Consider the following 19,208-nt stretch of genomic DNA (forward strand, 5'->3'; position numbering starts at 1 on the left):
GTGTAATTAATAATATCGCAATATTGGTAGTTTGGCAAGGCAAATGAAGCTTGCAAACGCACGTCGGTTTTTTTCTATTGTGCGGCAAAGTGGAAATATTGAATTACGTGTTGGGTTAACAGATGCAAGTCAATTTTTTTAATTTTTTTTAATCTGCAGTGTGTGCAGCAACGAAATAAAGTGAAGTGTGTAAAGTTTTAAATTTTCATGTCTTTGGGAGTCTCAAATTTTTGAGGCAATTGAAAAAATGAAAATTGAATAATGAAGTGCGTGAAGTATAAGTGTGAGTGAAATAGTGCGTGGTTGTTCAATTGCGGCTAGTAAAGTAAAAGTGCAGTGAGAGTGAAATGGCAATATGCATTTAATGTGTTTTCTTTGCTTTGTTTTTTTTTCTATTTCTTTTTTGCGTAAATGAATAAGAATGCGCCATTTGTGTTTGTGTTTCTTTTTGTCTTTGCCAACACAATAATTTGTGTTTCCTTTGCTTTGATTTTTTTGTGTATGCAAATGAATAAGAATATGGCAATTGTGTTTGTGATTTGTTTTTGGTTTTGTCTTTGGTGAAGCAAAGACAATACATCTACATATGTGATGGATTTGGTGACGGCTTCTCGATGTGGCAAACAAAGTAAGTGCAAAGAAAATCTTAATGAAACGAAATTATAAAATATTAGTAGTTTCTTAAAATATATTATTATTGCTTTCTTGAGTAAACTTTAAATTAGCTGGAACTTTTTGAACTCAAGTGCAATTGGATTTACAGCTGATCTTCCTAAGAAGAGAAGGTGTAAAAATGGTTGTAACAATTATGACAAATGCTGGCAAACAGCTGCGGCAAAAACAATTTCCTTGAAAAGGTGCTCGAGGTTTTCTTCTTGCTTCTTTTGTTTGGCTGTGATTTATGTGGCCTCAACTTAGCACCGCAAAAATCTGAGCTCTGCTTTCGCTGGGCTGTTGTGTCAATTTGTTTAGCGTGTAACGTAGGGGGGAAGGGAGGGAGGGTGACTAAGAAAAAGGCAAAGCAGCTGACTGAAAAGTGGGCCAAGTGAATAATTAAGCGGTTTATAAACATTTGTCTCAGCCAGCCAGGAAGAAGACGGCTGGGCAAACAGAGTTTCTAAGGAGCTGCTTTTGTACAATATCAGCTTAGAGCTCTGAGCTCGAGCTCGAGTTCGAGTTGAGGCTACGCATTATTTATGCCAGCTGCTGTTGGCCAAGTTAACTATGTTTGCTCGGCACAAACAGCAGGCCAACTTTAACGTTAACGCTAATTTGCGTGGCCGCCCTTCAAGTTGTTCTTGTTGTTGTTGCTTTTGTTGTTGTTGTTGGGGCCTCAGAAACTGCAACTATTTATTTTTAATCGCATGCTCCAATTGCAAAAACAATTTAAAATCAACTCGCTCGTTAAGTGAAGCGGCAGCAGCCCAGGACATTGGCTGCAATTCCTTCCGCCCCCCCTTCCCCATCACTTTACCCCTCCCCCACCGCCTCTCTCCCTTTGCTGCTGCTGCATTTTCGACAAGTGCTTTTAACATTAAATATTCATTTACAGCATTAAGGGCACTCGAAGTCACGCGTTAACGGGCCAAAAAATGCTGCATGTTGTGGGCCAAGAGGCCGAAAGGGGGCGGTGACGTGGGTAGGGGAGGGGGATGAAATGCAGGCAACTGAGAACGTGGCGCATCAAGCAAAACGGACACGGGAGCGCATTAAGTGAATATATATACTCTATATATATACAATTCCTGGCCCAAAACCGACATATAAAAGGTGAACATTGCAGTTGGCCAACAAATATTCGTAGTTGTTTTTGTTGTTGTTTTTGTTTCTTGGCTCTTTTTGGCATTGCTTTGGTGTTTTGTTTCACTGCCGTCGTTTCATTGCCAAAAAGCTTTGCGACCACAAAACGAGAGAGAGAGAAAAGAGAGTAGAATATGTGAGAGCACAGAGTGAGAGAGAGAGCGAGATTAAGTGTGAGAGAGGCGCATTTCTTAACTGGGCTAAGTCTCTCAATGTCTCTCTGCTTTCCACCTTGACTTCAGCTTTAGGCCGCGTTGACTTCTTGCCGCTTTTAGTGGCAAATTCCTGCTGATTTGATGCACACTTCACTGCAACGTGTTGGCCAAGTCTGCAAATCGTCTCAGCTTCACAAATGTCACTTTATCCTTTCAGCTTTTCTTTTTGCGAGCAAGACAAAAACTTTATTTTTAGATTATTTGAAATGCAGACATAGTTTAGGAAATTGTATCTTGAGGGGAAAATATATAAAAAATTCTTAATCTCAATTTAATATTCACAACCTAAAAAATACTTTTGAAAATTATTCTTAGCGCAAATTAAAGTGCTAATCAAAAGTTATAAGATTAATCTTTACTGAAAATAAAAATAAGTTTTTAGGTAGAAAATTAATCAGAGAATTACCCATATTCATTTTTATATTCCTTGAAGTTGTTCTCATAATATTAAAAGTGTATTTATTTAAATATTAAGAACTATACATTGAAGTCGTATTATGAAAATATTTATAATAGTTCAGATAACTATTAACAGAATATTTCTTTGTCATTAAAAATTAACTTTTTGTATTCTTCAGATAGCTTAAATATATTTTAAATTACATTTTTTTTTATCTTAATGCTTCAAAAATACATTTTACATAGACTTGAATTTGGCAATAATTATAATTTGTTAAGTATTGTTTACTATATAGACTATTTTAAAATAAATTAAATCTCTTAATGAAAAGCGACTCGAGCTTGTCTCTAAAATAAATTGAATTGAACTTTATTTTACATATTTTAATTTTATATCTATCTATTTATATATACATATGTGAACATTAAAATAGCAGTGCTTACAACCTACGGGCTTAAAATTGAAAAATACTTTTAAAGGCGAGACTTTGCGACCAAACTTAGTTATCACAGACAAATATATTTATTTTTAAATAAATCAAAAAGTTTTTCAATATTTTAGAAAATATGAATAATAACAAAAAAGCATGAATTATGGTTTGCATTGAAATAGCAGTGTTAAGACAAAAATATCGTGGAATACAAAATAACTTTTAAATAAATATGTATGTTATATATATCATTTAATATCCATTATATATAAATTTTACTTTATATGTATCTTAAATTAAATTCACTTAATTCCCGATTCAACAAACTCTATTTCTTTAATGAAATGTCATTTCGTTTAGCTAGTTGCTTTGTGATTGGCATCAAACTTAGCTTGACATTTGTTTTGGTCTATATTTGAGAATTACTTCGGAAGTTCATCTATATCAATTGCAGTGTCAATTAATGCGAGTCCAAGTTCAATTAATATGTAGTTAACTTCGTGAGAAACTTTCCATTTTCTATATTTACTTTGGGTTTAGTTACTTAAGTACTAAAACTTCCATTTTCTATATTTATCTCGATGTACTTATTTTAGTACTAAAACTAATTATAGCGCTCTCATTAGCGAGCCTTGATCTATTTCGATGTTAGTCAAAGGTCGTTGGCAACTATTAGATGCACTTATGCGCAATTAAACACACAAAGTGAATTATATTTATTCGTCTTTTTTTATGTACTTTCGGGTCGAACGCTTCGTCGAGGACAATTATGCGAGCAAAAGCAGCGTCCAAAAAGCGTTTTGCCGCCTTTTGTGTAATGATTAATGAATGTGTGTGTGAGTGTGTGTTTGTGTGTGTGTGTGTGTGTGTGTGTGTGTGTGTGTGTGTGTGTGGGGAAAACACTCGCTTACAGTTGACTTCACAGTTGACATCATAATGCGGCTATTGCTGTCAGGACGACGCTGACAGCTGAAGGCAGCTTCTGACCACAGGATTGACCCCATCGCCTCACACTCCATGGGAAAAAGGTCAAAAAGGCTTCGGAGAGCGTTCTCTCACATGCTCACATTAATTAAGCAAATTTAATTAAGCGCCATGTTACGAATTTGCAGCTGAAATCAATGTGGCAACTCTCTGCCAAATGTTCAACAAGAACAGCACCCAAAAAAACAAACAGCAGCAAAAAATTTGGGTTGAGCTGAAGAAGAAATCCAAGTAAAACTGCGAGTCACTTGGCAAATTTATATGCAGGCCGCATGTTGCCACCGCGTGGCACATGTTGCCAAACATTTGACTCGACAAGCAACTCGCACTCAGTAGGGATAGAGAGAGAGGGGAAGAGGAGATACGAGAGGGAATATGGAGTGGAAGAGGTCTTTTGGGTGTGCATTTATGGCCAAGAACCGACACATTGGCAAACATAAAATTTAAACATGCATAGGCCAAATATACAACACAGAATACAATACAAACACATAAAGTACAAGCAGCATAAAGAAAATCGCAGAAGTAACTAGACGAATAGCGAATGCACTAACAGTTAAGGATTAAGAGAATTATATTCAAAAATATACTAATGAATATTTATACTAATAAGTTTAGCAGAGTTGAGGCTATGAAGTTATTGACAAATTCCATTTACAAAAATTCAAAATAATCTAATGAATATTTATACTAATAAGTTTAAATTAAAAAGTGATAAACAATTTATTAATAAGTGAAGATTATATTAACTCTATTTAATTTATTTTGAAAAAAGTTTGGGAAAGCTTTTAAAGCCATTCAATTGCTGAACTTATTGATTGTTTAATTTTAAATAAATAAATCTGAACGGAACTAAAAGCAAGCAAGTAATTTTAGGCTATTGTATATCGAAATTCTTGCTGCTGTAAAAAGGCTGTGCAGGTATTTACTATATATAAATATGAATAGCTTTTGTGTATATTATAAGTTATTAAATTATCGTTTAAATTCACTTATATAAAACAACTTTTCCGATCTACAAAGAGAGTGGGAGAAAGATTCAAAAGAGAAGAGCAAAACACTTTTTGTGTTACCAGCTTCTTTTTGAAACAATTATCTTTTGCTCCTAGAAAATTGAATTGATATATGTGCATTCTTATTAAATCTATAAATAATTCAAAGAAAAGTTTGGAAGGTGCTTTAAATGATTGCATTACTAAGTTATATTAAACCAATTGTATATAAAAATAAAATACGACAACAAAATTATCGTAAATTACTTAAAATTGTTGCATTTCAAAATTATATGTAATTTAATATATTTTTAACTTATTTAAAAAAACAAGGTTCAAAGGTTCATTTCAAAACTATTTTAAAATTCCTTCAAAAGAATTCTGAAATTTAAAACAAAAGTTTTGGAAAAGTAATTGAAGTTGTTGCTTTGCTAAATTTAGTTTGTGTTCGCTTATGAATTTAAAGCCATTTCGTTGCTAATTGTATTTTATTTAAATAATTTATGTATATACAAGAACACAAGTGTTTGAGATGAAATATACTCTTCGAAGTTTTATTAGCAACTGAAATTAATATAATAAAAGCAGACGCTTCGCTATTTTAAGCCGCCTCATTGTGTTTACCCAGCCGCATTTATGAACGGATCGATTGGCAGGCGGCTGTTGTGACCTTAGGGTATTGCTGGCAGCCTTGTTTGCTTAGCTGCTAAGCAGCTTAAGTAGCAGCACACACACACACACACGCTCATAGACATGGCTAACACACACACACACGTAGACACATAGTCACACATATGTCTTGGAGAAGTATTTGCATATTTGCGTGTCGCTTAAAATATTTGCGCTCTTGGTGCGCCTGATTATGGCGCTTAAAGAAACACTTAAAAAGCCAACCAGATACAATAACAACAACAACAAAACCAGCGACAACAACAACAACTAAAACAACAACAAGAGGAACAGTCATAACAATAACAACGCGGCAACTGCAAAAACAAAACAAAAAAAACAACAGCGAAAATAAAGCAAAAACTCAAGTTGTGCCTCGCGCAATTGGGGTTAATATCCTTGCACGAAAATATCCTTAGAAATATCCAAAATACCGAAATAAACTCAAGAGGCGCAAGACAATGCTGACGAACTGGGGGCTGGGGGCGTGGCAGGCATTTTTTGAATTATTTATGGTTAAGTTTATGGTAAAATTTTTGACTTGAATTTATACATTTTTTTACCCGGTACCCCAAGGGTCGGTAGGGTATTATAACTTTATACTGTAATCGGTTCTTTGCTGTTTTGGTTAACAATGTGGTATATATTGTAGTATATGGTATATTTTATACTCTGTTATATATTTTGTACTCTATGGTACATTTTCCATGTAGAACTTCATCGATATACCACATACATATAACATTCGATATGATATAGTATTTTTTGGGTATATTATTTATACTTTGTGGTATATTTTTTAAATGTAGAACTATATCGATATACCAAATTTAGCATTTGATATATTTTAGTATTTTTAAGGTATATTATTTTTGATGTAATCGCTTCTTAGCTGCTTTGGTTGATAACCTGGTATATTTTCTACTTTTTGGTATATTTTGTATTCCATGGTATATTTTGTATATTTTGAATGTTGAACTATATCGATATACCACATATACCCTTCGATGTAATATAGTATTTTTTGGGTATATTTTTATACTTTGTGGTATATTTTGTGTTTTTGGTATATTTTGTATGTCGAACTATATCGATATACTAAATGCATTATTCGGTATATTTTTGTATTTTTTTGGTATATTATTTTTGGTACAATCGATTCTTAGCTGCATTGGTTGATAACCTGGTATATTTTCTATTCTTTGGTATTTTTTGTATTCCATGGTATATTTCGTATATGTTGTATGTTGAACTATATCGATATACTAAATATAGCTTTCGGTATATTTTAGTATTTTTGGTATTTTTTGAAATATGTTTTACTCAATATATGTAGGTATTTCGCAGTCGCTTTCTCAATTATTTTTTTTTGCGCGCGCTGCTTAGAAATTTTGGTGGCATTCGCATTTACTTTGCTGCTGTCATGAAAAATACGCAAAAATTAATAAAAACGCTGTTGCATAATAAGCACAGTTAGAGTAGGCGTTCATTGTGTCTCGCAACTCGCAACTCGACTCTCGACACTCAACTCTCGACGTTTGCGTGCCGGCCAAATTAAAAGCCAACAATGTCTGCCCGCCCCGAAAAACAGGGCAGCAAATGAAGCAAAACTACAACGACAACGACGTGCTGTTATTTGTGAGAGAGCGAAAGCGGCACATTCACATTCACATTCAGCGAGTATCCCAGAGATTTTTGTCGCCTTGCGCCAAGGGCCATAAATTCGCTCAGGTTGGCGCATTTTTTGCGTCCCAAACACAGCAGCAGCAGATAGATAGTCGCTGTGTGTGTGTGTGTGTGTGTGCATTGACATTTACAAAGTGAGAATTTAATTAAACTTAATGAAAGTGCATGGCCTATGTTGCGAGAGTTGGCTGAGGGCCAAAAATGAGGTGGGGGGAAAGGGAAGAAAAAAAAAATTTACTCAGCACTCGGCGAAACACTTTTCGGCCTTGGTGAGTGAGTGAGTTGGCCATTAAGGCGCAGTGGCCATCAAAGCCCCATTGATGATGAGCGCAACACCCTCGCACTCAATGCGGCCCACACTGCGTATGCTTAACAAACAAAATCGAAATGCAAAACAGCCACGAAACTGAAATCGAAGCACATCTCGTTGCTGCTGCTGCTGACCCAAATTCACAGACAGCTGCAACTTCAGCTGCATTCGGTACTCAGTTAGGCTATTATGCTGTTGGGGTACAGCAATGTTTTTGGCGCACACTGCGTATGATTAATTTAAGCAGCAGAAGGGCCGAAGGTGTTACACGTTGCCTCCGCTGCTGCTTCAGTTGCTTCTTCTGTCGCTCTGCTGTGTGGCATTTTCTGGTCGATAAATTTAATTTACACAAATTAGTCGCGCGTAGTCGTAAAAACGCAATCGAAACGCCGGACACAAAGCACAGGACAAAAGTTCAGCATTAAAACAAAAAGCTAATTAATTAAAACACCTCGCTTTGCCAGCAGCGTTCCCTCTCTCGTCCACCACTCTGTATGGAACTGTGTGTGTCTATAGCTGTATATTGTTCTATGATATTGCCAAGGAGGGGCACAACGACTTAAAGATACACTACAGTAATTAGAAACGAGGTTAGAAGAAGCCAGAATGTATTATTTTGGTTTTTTTTTTTCATTGAAAATCGAAAAATTGTTTGGGAGTTTTAATAATTACAAATTTAGGTAAGTAATTTCCAAATATTTAATGATCTTAAAAGAGAATACAATTATTAAAAATTATAAATTCAAATGATTAAACTGAATCTGCGGATTGAATGATAAAAATTTGTATTAAATCAACTTGACATTTTACTATTACTATGTTATAAATGCAATTGATTTTTATTGATTAAAAAAAGAAATAAAATTTATGAAATGTGCAAATAATCATAAAATAATAAATACATAATTATGGAAATCGATAATATACAAATTTTATATTATATATAAAATACAAAATAATAAGTATATGTATTTAAGAATAAACTAAAAAATAATTGAAATATATTTTCTATTTTAAGTTTAAATATATAGCAGTCAAAACTTTTTTTTCTGGAAAACTATGTATTTCATACCAGATAAAGTAAATAAATAAAATAACATTTTACTTATTAACATAATTCAATTTTCAAATATTTATAAAACATATGAAACAATTTGAGATTTTACTATTTCAATATGTTCCTAAGCTAATCAATTAAATGATTCAAAGCCATTGATAACGCTCGCCACTTTGTAGAGTATTAAAATAGGGCGTGGTTGCCGTCGGCATTGCTAATTATTTGACCATAAATCTTTTGCACTGACTGTAGTTTTTGTTGCTATTGCTGTTGCTATTGCTGTTGCTTTTGCTGTTGTCCTGCTGCTGGTCCCATGTCAATGTCAACGACTCGACATTCCTGGGGTGTCTCTTAAGTTCTTTGACTGCGACCTGCGACTTGAAGCTACATCTAAACTTACTTACACCAAACAGCAATTTGTTGTGCACCCAATTTTAGGGCGAGTTTCGGTTTTTATTTGCGGACTGCGGCGACGGCGGCGGCTTTCATCAATCTTTCAATAATTTTATTGCTGGCAAAAGGCTTTCCGCTTTTACGTTTTCGTATTTTCGTATTTTTTGGCTGATTGAAAGAGCAAATAAAATATGCGAGTCCACGATCGCCACGCCGGCGAAAAATTCAAAGCGCAAATTTGCGAGCATTTCCGCAGCACGCACGTATCGAATGTATATATACATATATATCCGAAGGGACGAATCGAGTGGCTTCCTCTCTGACCCACTTACGAAAGGGAGCTGGAACTAGCTGTCAAGCGTGCGCGTTTTCATTTCATTTCGATGACTCCGATTTCATTCTTAAGATGCGCTCGAGCAGTTTTTTTTCTTCGTCTTCTGCTTGTGTAATTTATGGCTACGCATTTTGGTTTACTAATAATAATGCTCGAGCTGCTGGCCAAGGGATACACTTCGATTCGATTCTTGGGTGGCGGCTCCTTTGTTTACCTAAGCAATAACAATAAATTAATCGTCGCTCCCGCTCAGCTCGACTCGACTCGACTGGCCAGACGGCCATTAGTCTTTGTATTACGCTTTATGCTTTGTATTTTTAATTATGTGTCTAATTTTTGTTTTTGCCCATACTTTTACACGCACAGCCATCGAGCACTGCATACGAAATATTGCGTATACGACGCATGTGGGAAATATGGCGTGTCGAGCTGTTAATTGCCTCTATCAATGCGGCTTCCTGTTCTCTTTACATGTGTTTATAGATATCTCGATGCCCATTGTTGCTGCTTTACTTTCCTCGTTGCCTAATTGTGTGTAATAGTTCGTTGTGAGCGCTGCCCACGTCGAAATTAATATACAATTTTCGTGTTGTTTTTAGAAAGGGGTTATAATTGGTTAGATATACAATCGACACAGCAGCAAAGTTTACATTTGTTATTGCTAGTTGGTCTGTTTAAATAGCCTTGTTGGCATAACAAATGACAGTTGGACAGAAATAAACATTGCAATCAAGTCAAATTATGTTTATACCTGCTACTCATAGGGTAGAAGGGTATATAACTTTGTGTCTGCTGCAAATATGCATATGTAGTACGCAGAAGAAGGCATCTCTGCGCCATAAAGTATGAATATTCTTGATCAACATCAACAGCTGAGACTTTATAGCCATAAACACCTTGATCATAGGGACTATAAGAAGTTCCAGATAGAGATAAAGATGACTATCTGGTATTTTCAAGATTCTAAATGAAATAGTACATCGATATACCAAATATATACTTTAGTATTAGAGATGGGGATTCAGTCAGGGCTTTGTGACTTTGGTTGACTATAGTATATTTTAAATATAATAGTATACCGATATACCATATATACATATATTTTTTCCTAGTATACTAATTCGGTATATTTTAAAAATAATGAATCTATTATTTAAATGTTTTAGTATATCGATAAATTATAGCCTTCGGTATAATTTAGTATTTTTAGTATATGATTTTAGTATGTTTTTGACAATGCGTATTATAAAAGGCAACATTTTAAATGTTTTAGTATATTGATATGCCGAATATACCTATCGGCGTCATTTAGTATTTTTCCAGTATATAAATTTGGTATAATAAATTTTGTTTTAAGTGTTTTAGTATAGCGATATACCAAGTATATACTTCGCTATAATTTAGTATTTTTCAGTATATTATTTTAGTATGTTTTTTGACAATGCGTATTATTCAACGTATTATTTAAATGTATTAGTACATTTATATACTAAATATACGCTTTGGTGTACCTTAGTATTTTTCCAGTATATCAATTTGGTATATTTTAAGAATAATACTGCATTAGTATTGTTAGCGAGTGTCTCACAGTCGTCTGCAGCTATCCGACTTGTTTTTTTTTTCTCCTATCGAGTTGATCTTAATCCGTATGCTTAGCATTTAATTCAAGCAGACACGCAACTGATTGTGGCACGTGGTCCGAAGATGTCACGTGCCGTTGCAATCATAACTCAATGTCGCGCAAAGTGCCCCCCAAAAAATGTTGAGAGGCGTGGCAGCGAAAGAGACACTTCCAGCTGATGCGCTTTTGCGCGAAACCGAGGCGACATTGCTGCGCTGTCTGCTGTCTGCTCGCTGCTCGCTGTTGCTGTTGCATTCGTGTTCATGCATAAACAAAATGCCTGCTGCAACAACTGGAAACTGACGGCAAACGACATTTGCGATATGCATCATATCTTCCTCCTGCTCTTGGCATCTCCCACACTTCACTTCGATGTCACACAGTGCAACGTGAAGTCAGCTACTTGGCATATTTTTCTCGGCTGTCATTGTGCGTTGTCTTTTTGTGCAGCTGCCACCGTAGTTGTTCTCCTGCATCTGTTAGCCTTGCAGGTGCAATTATGACGCTGCCTGTGTGAGAGAGAGAGCGGAGAGAGGGGGACAGACTGACAGTGTCAGCGACACATAAACATTACATCATCAGCAACTTTTTGTAGCTGTCATAAAATGCTGCAACAACAACAACGATGAAAATGGGCACAAGATGCATGGAGAAAAAGAGACAACAACAAGGACAACAAATGAATGTTATCCTGCTGCATTTCCGGCTGCCGCTAAGCCGGCATGCTAAATCCCTTTTTTTTTCTCTTTCTGCTGCTGCCACGCCCCCTTGTCACAGCTCTAATGAGCTGTATGTGTGTGTGTGTGTGTGGCTGCATTGTTGTTGACATTTCTGCTGGCATATGATGCTTGTTAGTGACTTTTTTGTTTCTTACTGCCTGCTGTATGTTTTATGTGCTGCTCGCTTCGCTTCTGTCTTCTCTACTCTTCTCTTCTCTCACGCTCTCTCTCTCTCTCTCTTGGTTGCCTCTTGCGGCATTCTTCCTGCAGCGGCAGTTCGCTTGTCGCTGTTGTGAAATATTTTCATGAGTTTTGACAGTAATGTGTCGCAATGTTTGTCCATGCTTTTTTGTCAGCCAGACAGCAGACAGACAGACAGACAGACTTACAACCAGCCATTCTCATCCTCATCCTCATCCTTTCAGCCTGGCACATCCATTCAGCCAGTCATCCAGTCAGCCATTGTCTGCGGCTGGGCAAGAAGAGCGACATGTTTGTCTCGTTGTGTTGCGAGTGTTTAAGCGTTGATTACACTTTCGTGTTTGCTCCTGCTTGTCACTATCTGCTGTAGTTGTAGTTGCTGTTGCTCTTGTTGTTGCAGTTGTTGTTTTAGTTGCTGTTCTGACTGCTATTGTTAATATGGAGCAGCTGCCTGTTTGCTTATAAGCTTCACAAACACACACACGTTCCACTATTTGTGGCAGGCGAGTTTTTATTAAATATGCAGCTTCCTTTTGCATGTATCAAAAAGACATAAATAATATTTTATGCACTTTTTTCAAATTAAACCAAAATATGTGTGTCGACAGTATTTTTTAAAGTGTGCAACTAAAGTTGACTTACAAAATTATTTAAAAAATGAATACATAAAAGTATTGTATGGAAAAAAGAGAAAAATATATCAACAACAAATATTATAAATATATATTTCATAAAATACAATAAATTATTGTTAACTGAAGTATATATTTAACCAGCTTACACATTTAATAAGCAAAAAACCCAATTTATATACATATTTTTATATATTTTGCAATACATAAAATGAATCGTAAAATCATTGAAAATTATATGTGGTAATGATATATTTAAAATATTGTGCTTTTTAATATACCAAATACAGCCATTGGTATGTTTTAGTATTTTACGGTATATTTTGGTATTTTAGGAATAATACGATACTGTTTTGTTTTTATTCAGCATTGTTTTAATGGTATATTTTACACTCTATGGTATTTTTTAAATTTAGTACTTTAGAATGTACCAAATTTAGCCTTTCATTAAGTATTTTTGTGGTATATTTTAGGAATACTGTTTTGGTTTTATTCAACATACAAAAATTCTGTAAAATATTTGCAAGCAATAGAAAATTGTTTTCAATTCAACTAAAATTTGAAAATATTTGCTAGCAATATAAAATTGTTTTTAATTAGCAAATTCACTCATTTTATAGTTGCTCCCATTTGAAATGTATTTAATTAAAATATATAAGTAAGTTGCATTATATTCTGACAACACATAAAAATCTGTCAAATGATTGCATTAGAAAACTGGTTTGATTTAATTAAAATAAAACAGGCATTTTAATTAGCGTTGAGCTTACGGCAGCAACATAAAATTGACTGGCAATTAATGCGGAATATTTGATAAGTATAATTAATTTTCATTGATGTGTTTTATTAATTGATGCATTTGTCTGTGGCTGATCTAAAGGATTGAAGCCAAACAGTGTCATTAATTGCACCGTGTATCAATTTTTTTTTTCCGAGCTGTGCGTAAATTAATAAAAATGTATATACATATATATATGTATATTTGATGCAAGTATAAATAATTACGTTTGGCAGCATGCGAAATGAAAACAAAATGCTGTCATAATTTTTTAAGGCCATGTCAAATGTTTGGGCATTAAGTTTTTAACAGGCGGATGAACTGGCGAATTGACGGAAGGACAGAATGGTCACATAACTTGCGTCAACTTCTGGTGTTGATTGCCACAATGAGAGAGGGAGTGGGTAATAGAGAGCGAGAGAGAGAGAGAGTGAGAGAGAAATACAAACACTTGCTGGCTGTAGTCGGAACAAGCGATATTTCATGTACATGCCATATATCAATGTCACTTTACTTTGGCAAACAGTTTCAGTTAATACACAATCAATGTACCAATGTGTTATCAATAATAAATTGCTGGCGATTTATCAGCCACTGCGGCCAACAACAACAACTCTGCAAAGTCTCTACAGTCTTAACTTACTTTCCAGCAACAACAATAGTAAAAGCAATAGCTACAATTCTAACTCTGACTCGTGAGTCTGAGTCTGAGTCTATGGCAATAGCAAGCAGCAGGCGACAGCATCAAACAGGAATTCTCCAGTTGAGACTTAGGCTGCCTCCGGCCTTCGCTTTGCCTTCTCTTCTCCTTCTCTTCGTTTCGCTCTTTGCTGCCCCCGCGCTTTGGGAGACTTTTAAATCCACCCCAAACCGCCAGCCACATGCGAAAGTCAAACATAAATCGCTCCCACAGTTGTTGTCTCTCTCTCTTGGTATGTGTGTGTGTGTAAAAATTACGACCCAACATGTGTGTGTTTGTGTGTGTGAGTTGCAAGTTATGCGCAGCATGCAAAACTATGCACGTGCCGCTTGAAGTGTATAAATGTGCTGGTGGCGGCCCCTGGCGAGAGGTAGACGCAACTGCAGAGACAGCAGCAGCAACGTCGCAGAGCAACCGACAATGCGAGTCATGCGGTGGACTCATATCGGATGACAATTAGGCCCTGGTCATCAATTCCAAGTGCACAAGCGATAAATCTTTGGTAATTGTATGTGTGTCTGTGTGTGTGTGTGTGAAAGAGAGACTGGAAGAAAGAGACAGACAGAGAGAGAGGTAGAGAGACAACTGCTGTGAGCTGGCTGGTTAAATGCTTCCTACGTTTTTTGACCCAAAAACCAAAATGGAAATATTCGCTCGTTGGCGGTCTAATTGAAAGCCACAGCACAGTGCTATGCATTTTGAATAACTGCATCGATTGATCTCAGCTCAAGCAATATTTCTATGTGTTGATAATTTGAGCACTATTAGAATGTTAGGGAAACATATTTCTTAATTTTAAAGTACAGTGAATGCAATATTTATAAGTGATAATGATTGTCATCATTCAACACTATAAGAATGGTAATAAAATATGTTTTTAAACTAACAAGGTTTTTCCACCAATACTGATTAAATTTAAAAGAGAAATAAGATGATAGGAGTATCTTTTTGTAATATAATTTACTTTATTCACATTCTAGAATACACTATTTAATTATTCATATGAATTCTAGAAATATATTTTATGTTACTATTTAATTTTTTAAGTGTTTAATAATCTAGTATATTATGGTATATATTACTATATTTTAAATGTAATAGTATATCGATATACCAAATATTGATTTTGGTATATTTTAGTATTTTTTAAGTAAATAGATGAACTCGATGGTATATTTAAAATGTAATAGTATATCGATATACCAAACATTGACTTTGGTATATTTTAGTATTTTTTCAGTGAGCAAATGTACTTAATGATATATTTAAAATGTTTTAGTATATGAATATACCAAATATTGACTGCGGTATATTTTAGTATTCTATGGTATATTTAAAATGTAATAGTATATGAATATACCAAACATTGATTCGGTATATTTCAGTATTTTTACAGTAAGTAACTGTACTCTATGGTATATTTAAAATGTAATAGTATATGAATATATCAAACATTGAATTTGGTATATTTCAACATTGATTTTCGCATATTTTAGTATATTTTATTAATTTTACCAATTTCTCTATTTTTAATGTTCTCTCGCCTTTTTACGAATTTTCTTCCACTTTTATTGTATTTAAGCTTCTCATATGTTCATATCTGATTTGACTTATTAGTTAAAAATTTGTAGATTTCAATTTATCGACAAATTAATCAACATAACAATTAGCATGTGACAAAACTATTTCATTTCATTTGGCATTTATTTTTTTGCAGCTGTTAATTTATGCGATTGAAATAGATTTAATTAATTAAGCAGTTATTTAAAATGCGTGTAAATCGCATACAATTTAAAAATTCTTTTGACAAGGGTCATTCACAATGGCGAGCACAAAACATGGACACGGACATGGACACTCGAATCGTGTTACAAATGGACTCAACCCTTGAATTTTGCAAAAGACTACAATAGAGTTCAGGCTGATGTTGTTGTTTTTGTTGCTGCTGCTTTTGACTGAAATTGAAACCCGCAAAGTGCAAAATGTTAAAACAAACAGCAGCAGCAACGGCAGCAGAAGGCACTGTGAGTAGCTAATTAGTTTTTGGAAATGCCGCAGGATACTTCAATGTGGAAACGCAAAACATGTGTTAAATTACATGCGCATTCGTGTGTGTATTAGTGTGTGTGTGTTAGTGTGTGTGTGATGCATATTATTTATGCTAAATAATTGAAAATATTATTTACCAAGTTAAATGTGTCACATTTCCTGTTGACTTTAATTGTTGTCAAGCCTGGCAGGCAAACAACATGCAACCTGCAGCGGAAGGAGAGTCAGACTGGAGAGGAGAGTGGCGAAAAGAGAGGAGAGTAGGTGAAGACGCGCGCGTTGCACATTGCATTGAGTATACGGTGCGTATGCGTAACTTATCTTACCGTTGACATAAATGACATTTTAAGGGCAATAAGTTATTTCACATTATGTCTTTGTGGCTCTGCTATCTGAGAGGGGGCAGGGAAAGGGGAGAGGGGAAGGGGTTGTGTGCGTACAAGCCAAGCTAAAAGCGGTTGGACGGACGGACGGACAAGCTGACTCTGCCTGCCGCTCGAGTTGTTAACAACTATGAGACTATGGCACAAACTTTATGAATGCCCTGCGAGCAAGTGTGCGTGTGTAAGCATGCGTATGCGCATGTGTGTGTGTGTGTGTGTGTGTGTGTACTGCAAGTGTTTGCACCGCATGCGGAAGTCACATGTTTGCATTATGTGTCCTTTGGCTTGTCCTTGCTGAGCTGAGCTCCCTCTCTCTGCCTGACTGGCTTCTGTTTCTGCCTTCGCTTGTTTACACTATACTACTTGCTGCATGACCCCCCGCCTCGGCCCCCTCTTTTGGCCAAGCAGTTTTCATGCATAAATTTTATATTTTGGCAAGAGTGTGTGTGTGTGTGTGTGTGTGTGGTGGGTGTTGGCAACATAAATTTTAACTGCTGTGAAAATATTTGTTTAATGAGAAACTTTTAGCTGCTGTTGCCTGCATCCGTCTCTCCCCTTTTCTCTCTCTCCCCTTTCTCTCTCCAGTTTGCTGTGTAATTTATTAATTATTTAAATTAAGCCTAGCACAATAATTATTGTGCAAGCCAGTGTGCAAATAGATACAATACACAAATTCAGCTACACAATGCTCAGCTATTTGTCACAATTCTGTGCACAAAGCTCGCCAATATTCTGTCATGTTGACAATCTAAAGAGACACACACACACACACACAACCACACACATTTAAGTCGAAGAGAAGACACAACTGTCAGTTGCAATTTAATCTATTATTTATGGCCTCTTGCCTAAGTAGCAACAATTGGATTTAGCAACAATCTTAAACACAAACATGCGGCTAATCAACTTTAATGCCAGAAAAATAGACAGCAGCTAGATTTGCATTGAGTTTAATTTATGTTATGCAGCGGCTTGTAAATTTTATTAAAATGTAAGCAAAAGTCAACTCAGATATTTCAATTTCTTTGAATTTATTCGGAAAATAGACAAGTCTATTTTAATTTCATTAAATTATAAGCTAATGATTATTAAACGATGCAGGTGAATGAATATTTCACAATTCAAGTGAGCAAAGTAAATTATGTGTAAATTTTATTTATTTTTAATTTCTGAATTGCATTGGATTGAAAAATTTCATTACTACTAATAACATTTAATTGCATTAATATGTAAACGGAACTCAATTAATGGCAGCTTAATAGTCAGCAAATATATTTTCATTTTCTGTGAATTTTGAAATGCAGCTTATTAAAAGTCTGAGAATAGAAAATGCTTGAAATAAGCATTTAATTCAATGAAAATGTAAGCAGTTGATTGGTAAAAGATTGCGACTGAGGTTGGGATTATTTTACTAAAGAAGAACTCAGTTTTGTGAAGTTAAACAGTTATAGAACATATTTTAATTTCATTTAATGTATAAGATACATCGACTCAGAGAATATAAAACATTATAAATTACAATAATTTCAATAAAAGTATAAGCAGATGGATATTAAAAGAATGATCGTTAACTAGACACATTTTACTTTAGAAGAATTCAATTGTGTAAAGTTAAACTGTCGGCGAACTTATAATAATTAATATAAATTATAATACACATCGATTAATCAAACTTAGGGAACACATTACAAAAGAATCTTAATTTCAATTAAGATATAAACAGTTGTCTATTAAACAAAAGTATGCATATTTTACACTCAAACTTCACTTCCAAAAACTCAATTGATTAAAGTTAAATGTGAGCAAAAAATAAATTGTCTAAAAAAATATTATATTTCATTGAATTTTTTGAGAACACTTTCGAAGTAAAATAAAGACTTACAGTGAAGCTTAGTGTGACACACACAGCTGCAGAAATTATGCAAAATGTGTAAGATAATATTTTTGAATCATTTTTATACAGCCAAGTGAAGTGTGTGTGTGTGACAAGCGACAAACGAATTTATTTTCTTTTACTTTCTCTCTTTTATTGTGTGTTATTCCTGCACTTTTCCCTCTCACTCTTTTCTTTTGGTTTCGCTTTCATTTTGGATTTCTTTTTTATTGATTTATTTATTTGCGTGCAAGTGAAAAGCCGCTGGCTGCACTTGCCGTATAATTTTCCATTGAGTGCCCGGCTGCTGCTGTTGCTGCTTCGATGGCAGAAAAAATTTAATTGGGTCGACTTTATGTTGCATTCTCCTCTTGCCGCCGGCCACTTCCACGCCTTTTGGCTGAGGCAACATTGATTGCGAATGCGATTGCAAATTGCAATTGCAATTAATTTGGTGGCAGCATGGAAAGGCGCTTAAATGGCAGCGAAAAGAGCTCCTTCAACCTGCAACCTGTCAACACTCAACGCTCAAAGGTCAGACAGCATGGGCTTAATTTCCATTCATGCCTTGGCTAATTCGCCATGTGCGATATAAAAATAAATCAGTTATATGATCTGTAAAGCAAAGCGAATTGTCTAGACATTGTGGGTTGCACGAACCCATTTTGATTGCCACAAAAAACTGCACAAAAAAATAAACAAAACAGCAAAAACCACAAAAACTGAAACTCGAAACTCCCTGGCAAATATGTCTGCGTGGAACGCATAAAATTTGAAAGGTGGCCACTTAAAGCCATTGTATGTCACATGGCAGGTAATTAATGTTTACTGCGTTTGCCCTCACTTCGAACTCGAACTCTCAACTCTTAACTTCAACTTCAACTCGAAGTCGATGGTTAACTGCTTTGCTTTGTGCATAAGGGAAGCTACTCGAAAAGGGGCCGAGTCATGCTTCCTAATCGTCGAGTGGCTTCCAAGTGCT

The 19,208-nt window shown here is 35.2% G+C and overlaps 1 protein-coding gene across 1 annotated transcript in view; it reads left to right on the plus strand.

Moving 5' to 3' along the window:
- The first annotated feature begins 427 nt into the window (after nucleotides 1–427).
- LOC133850396 (uncharacterized protein DDB_G0288467-like) overlaps nucleotides 428–19,208 on the plus strand; it is a 57,277-nt gene continuing 38,496 nt past the window's right edge. Inside the window, exon 1 of the mRNA XM_062286488.1 lies at nucleotides 428–628. Within this exon, the coding sequence (XP_062142472.1) occupies nucleotides 615–628 (14 nt within the window). The 5' untranslated portion in view covers nucleotides 428–614. The remainder of the gene's footprint in view (nucleotides 629–19,208) is intronic.

Source organism: Drosophila sulfurigaster, chromosome 2L (assembly GCF_023558435.1).
Source record: "Drosophila sulfurigaster albostrigata strain 15112-1811.04 chromosome 2L, ASM2355843v2, whole genome shotgun sequence".
Classification (NCBI taxonomy): domain Eukaryota; kingdom Metazoa; phylum Arthropoda; class Insecta; order Diptera; family Drosophilidae; genus Drosophila; species Drosophila sulfurigaster.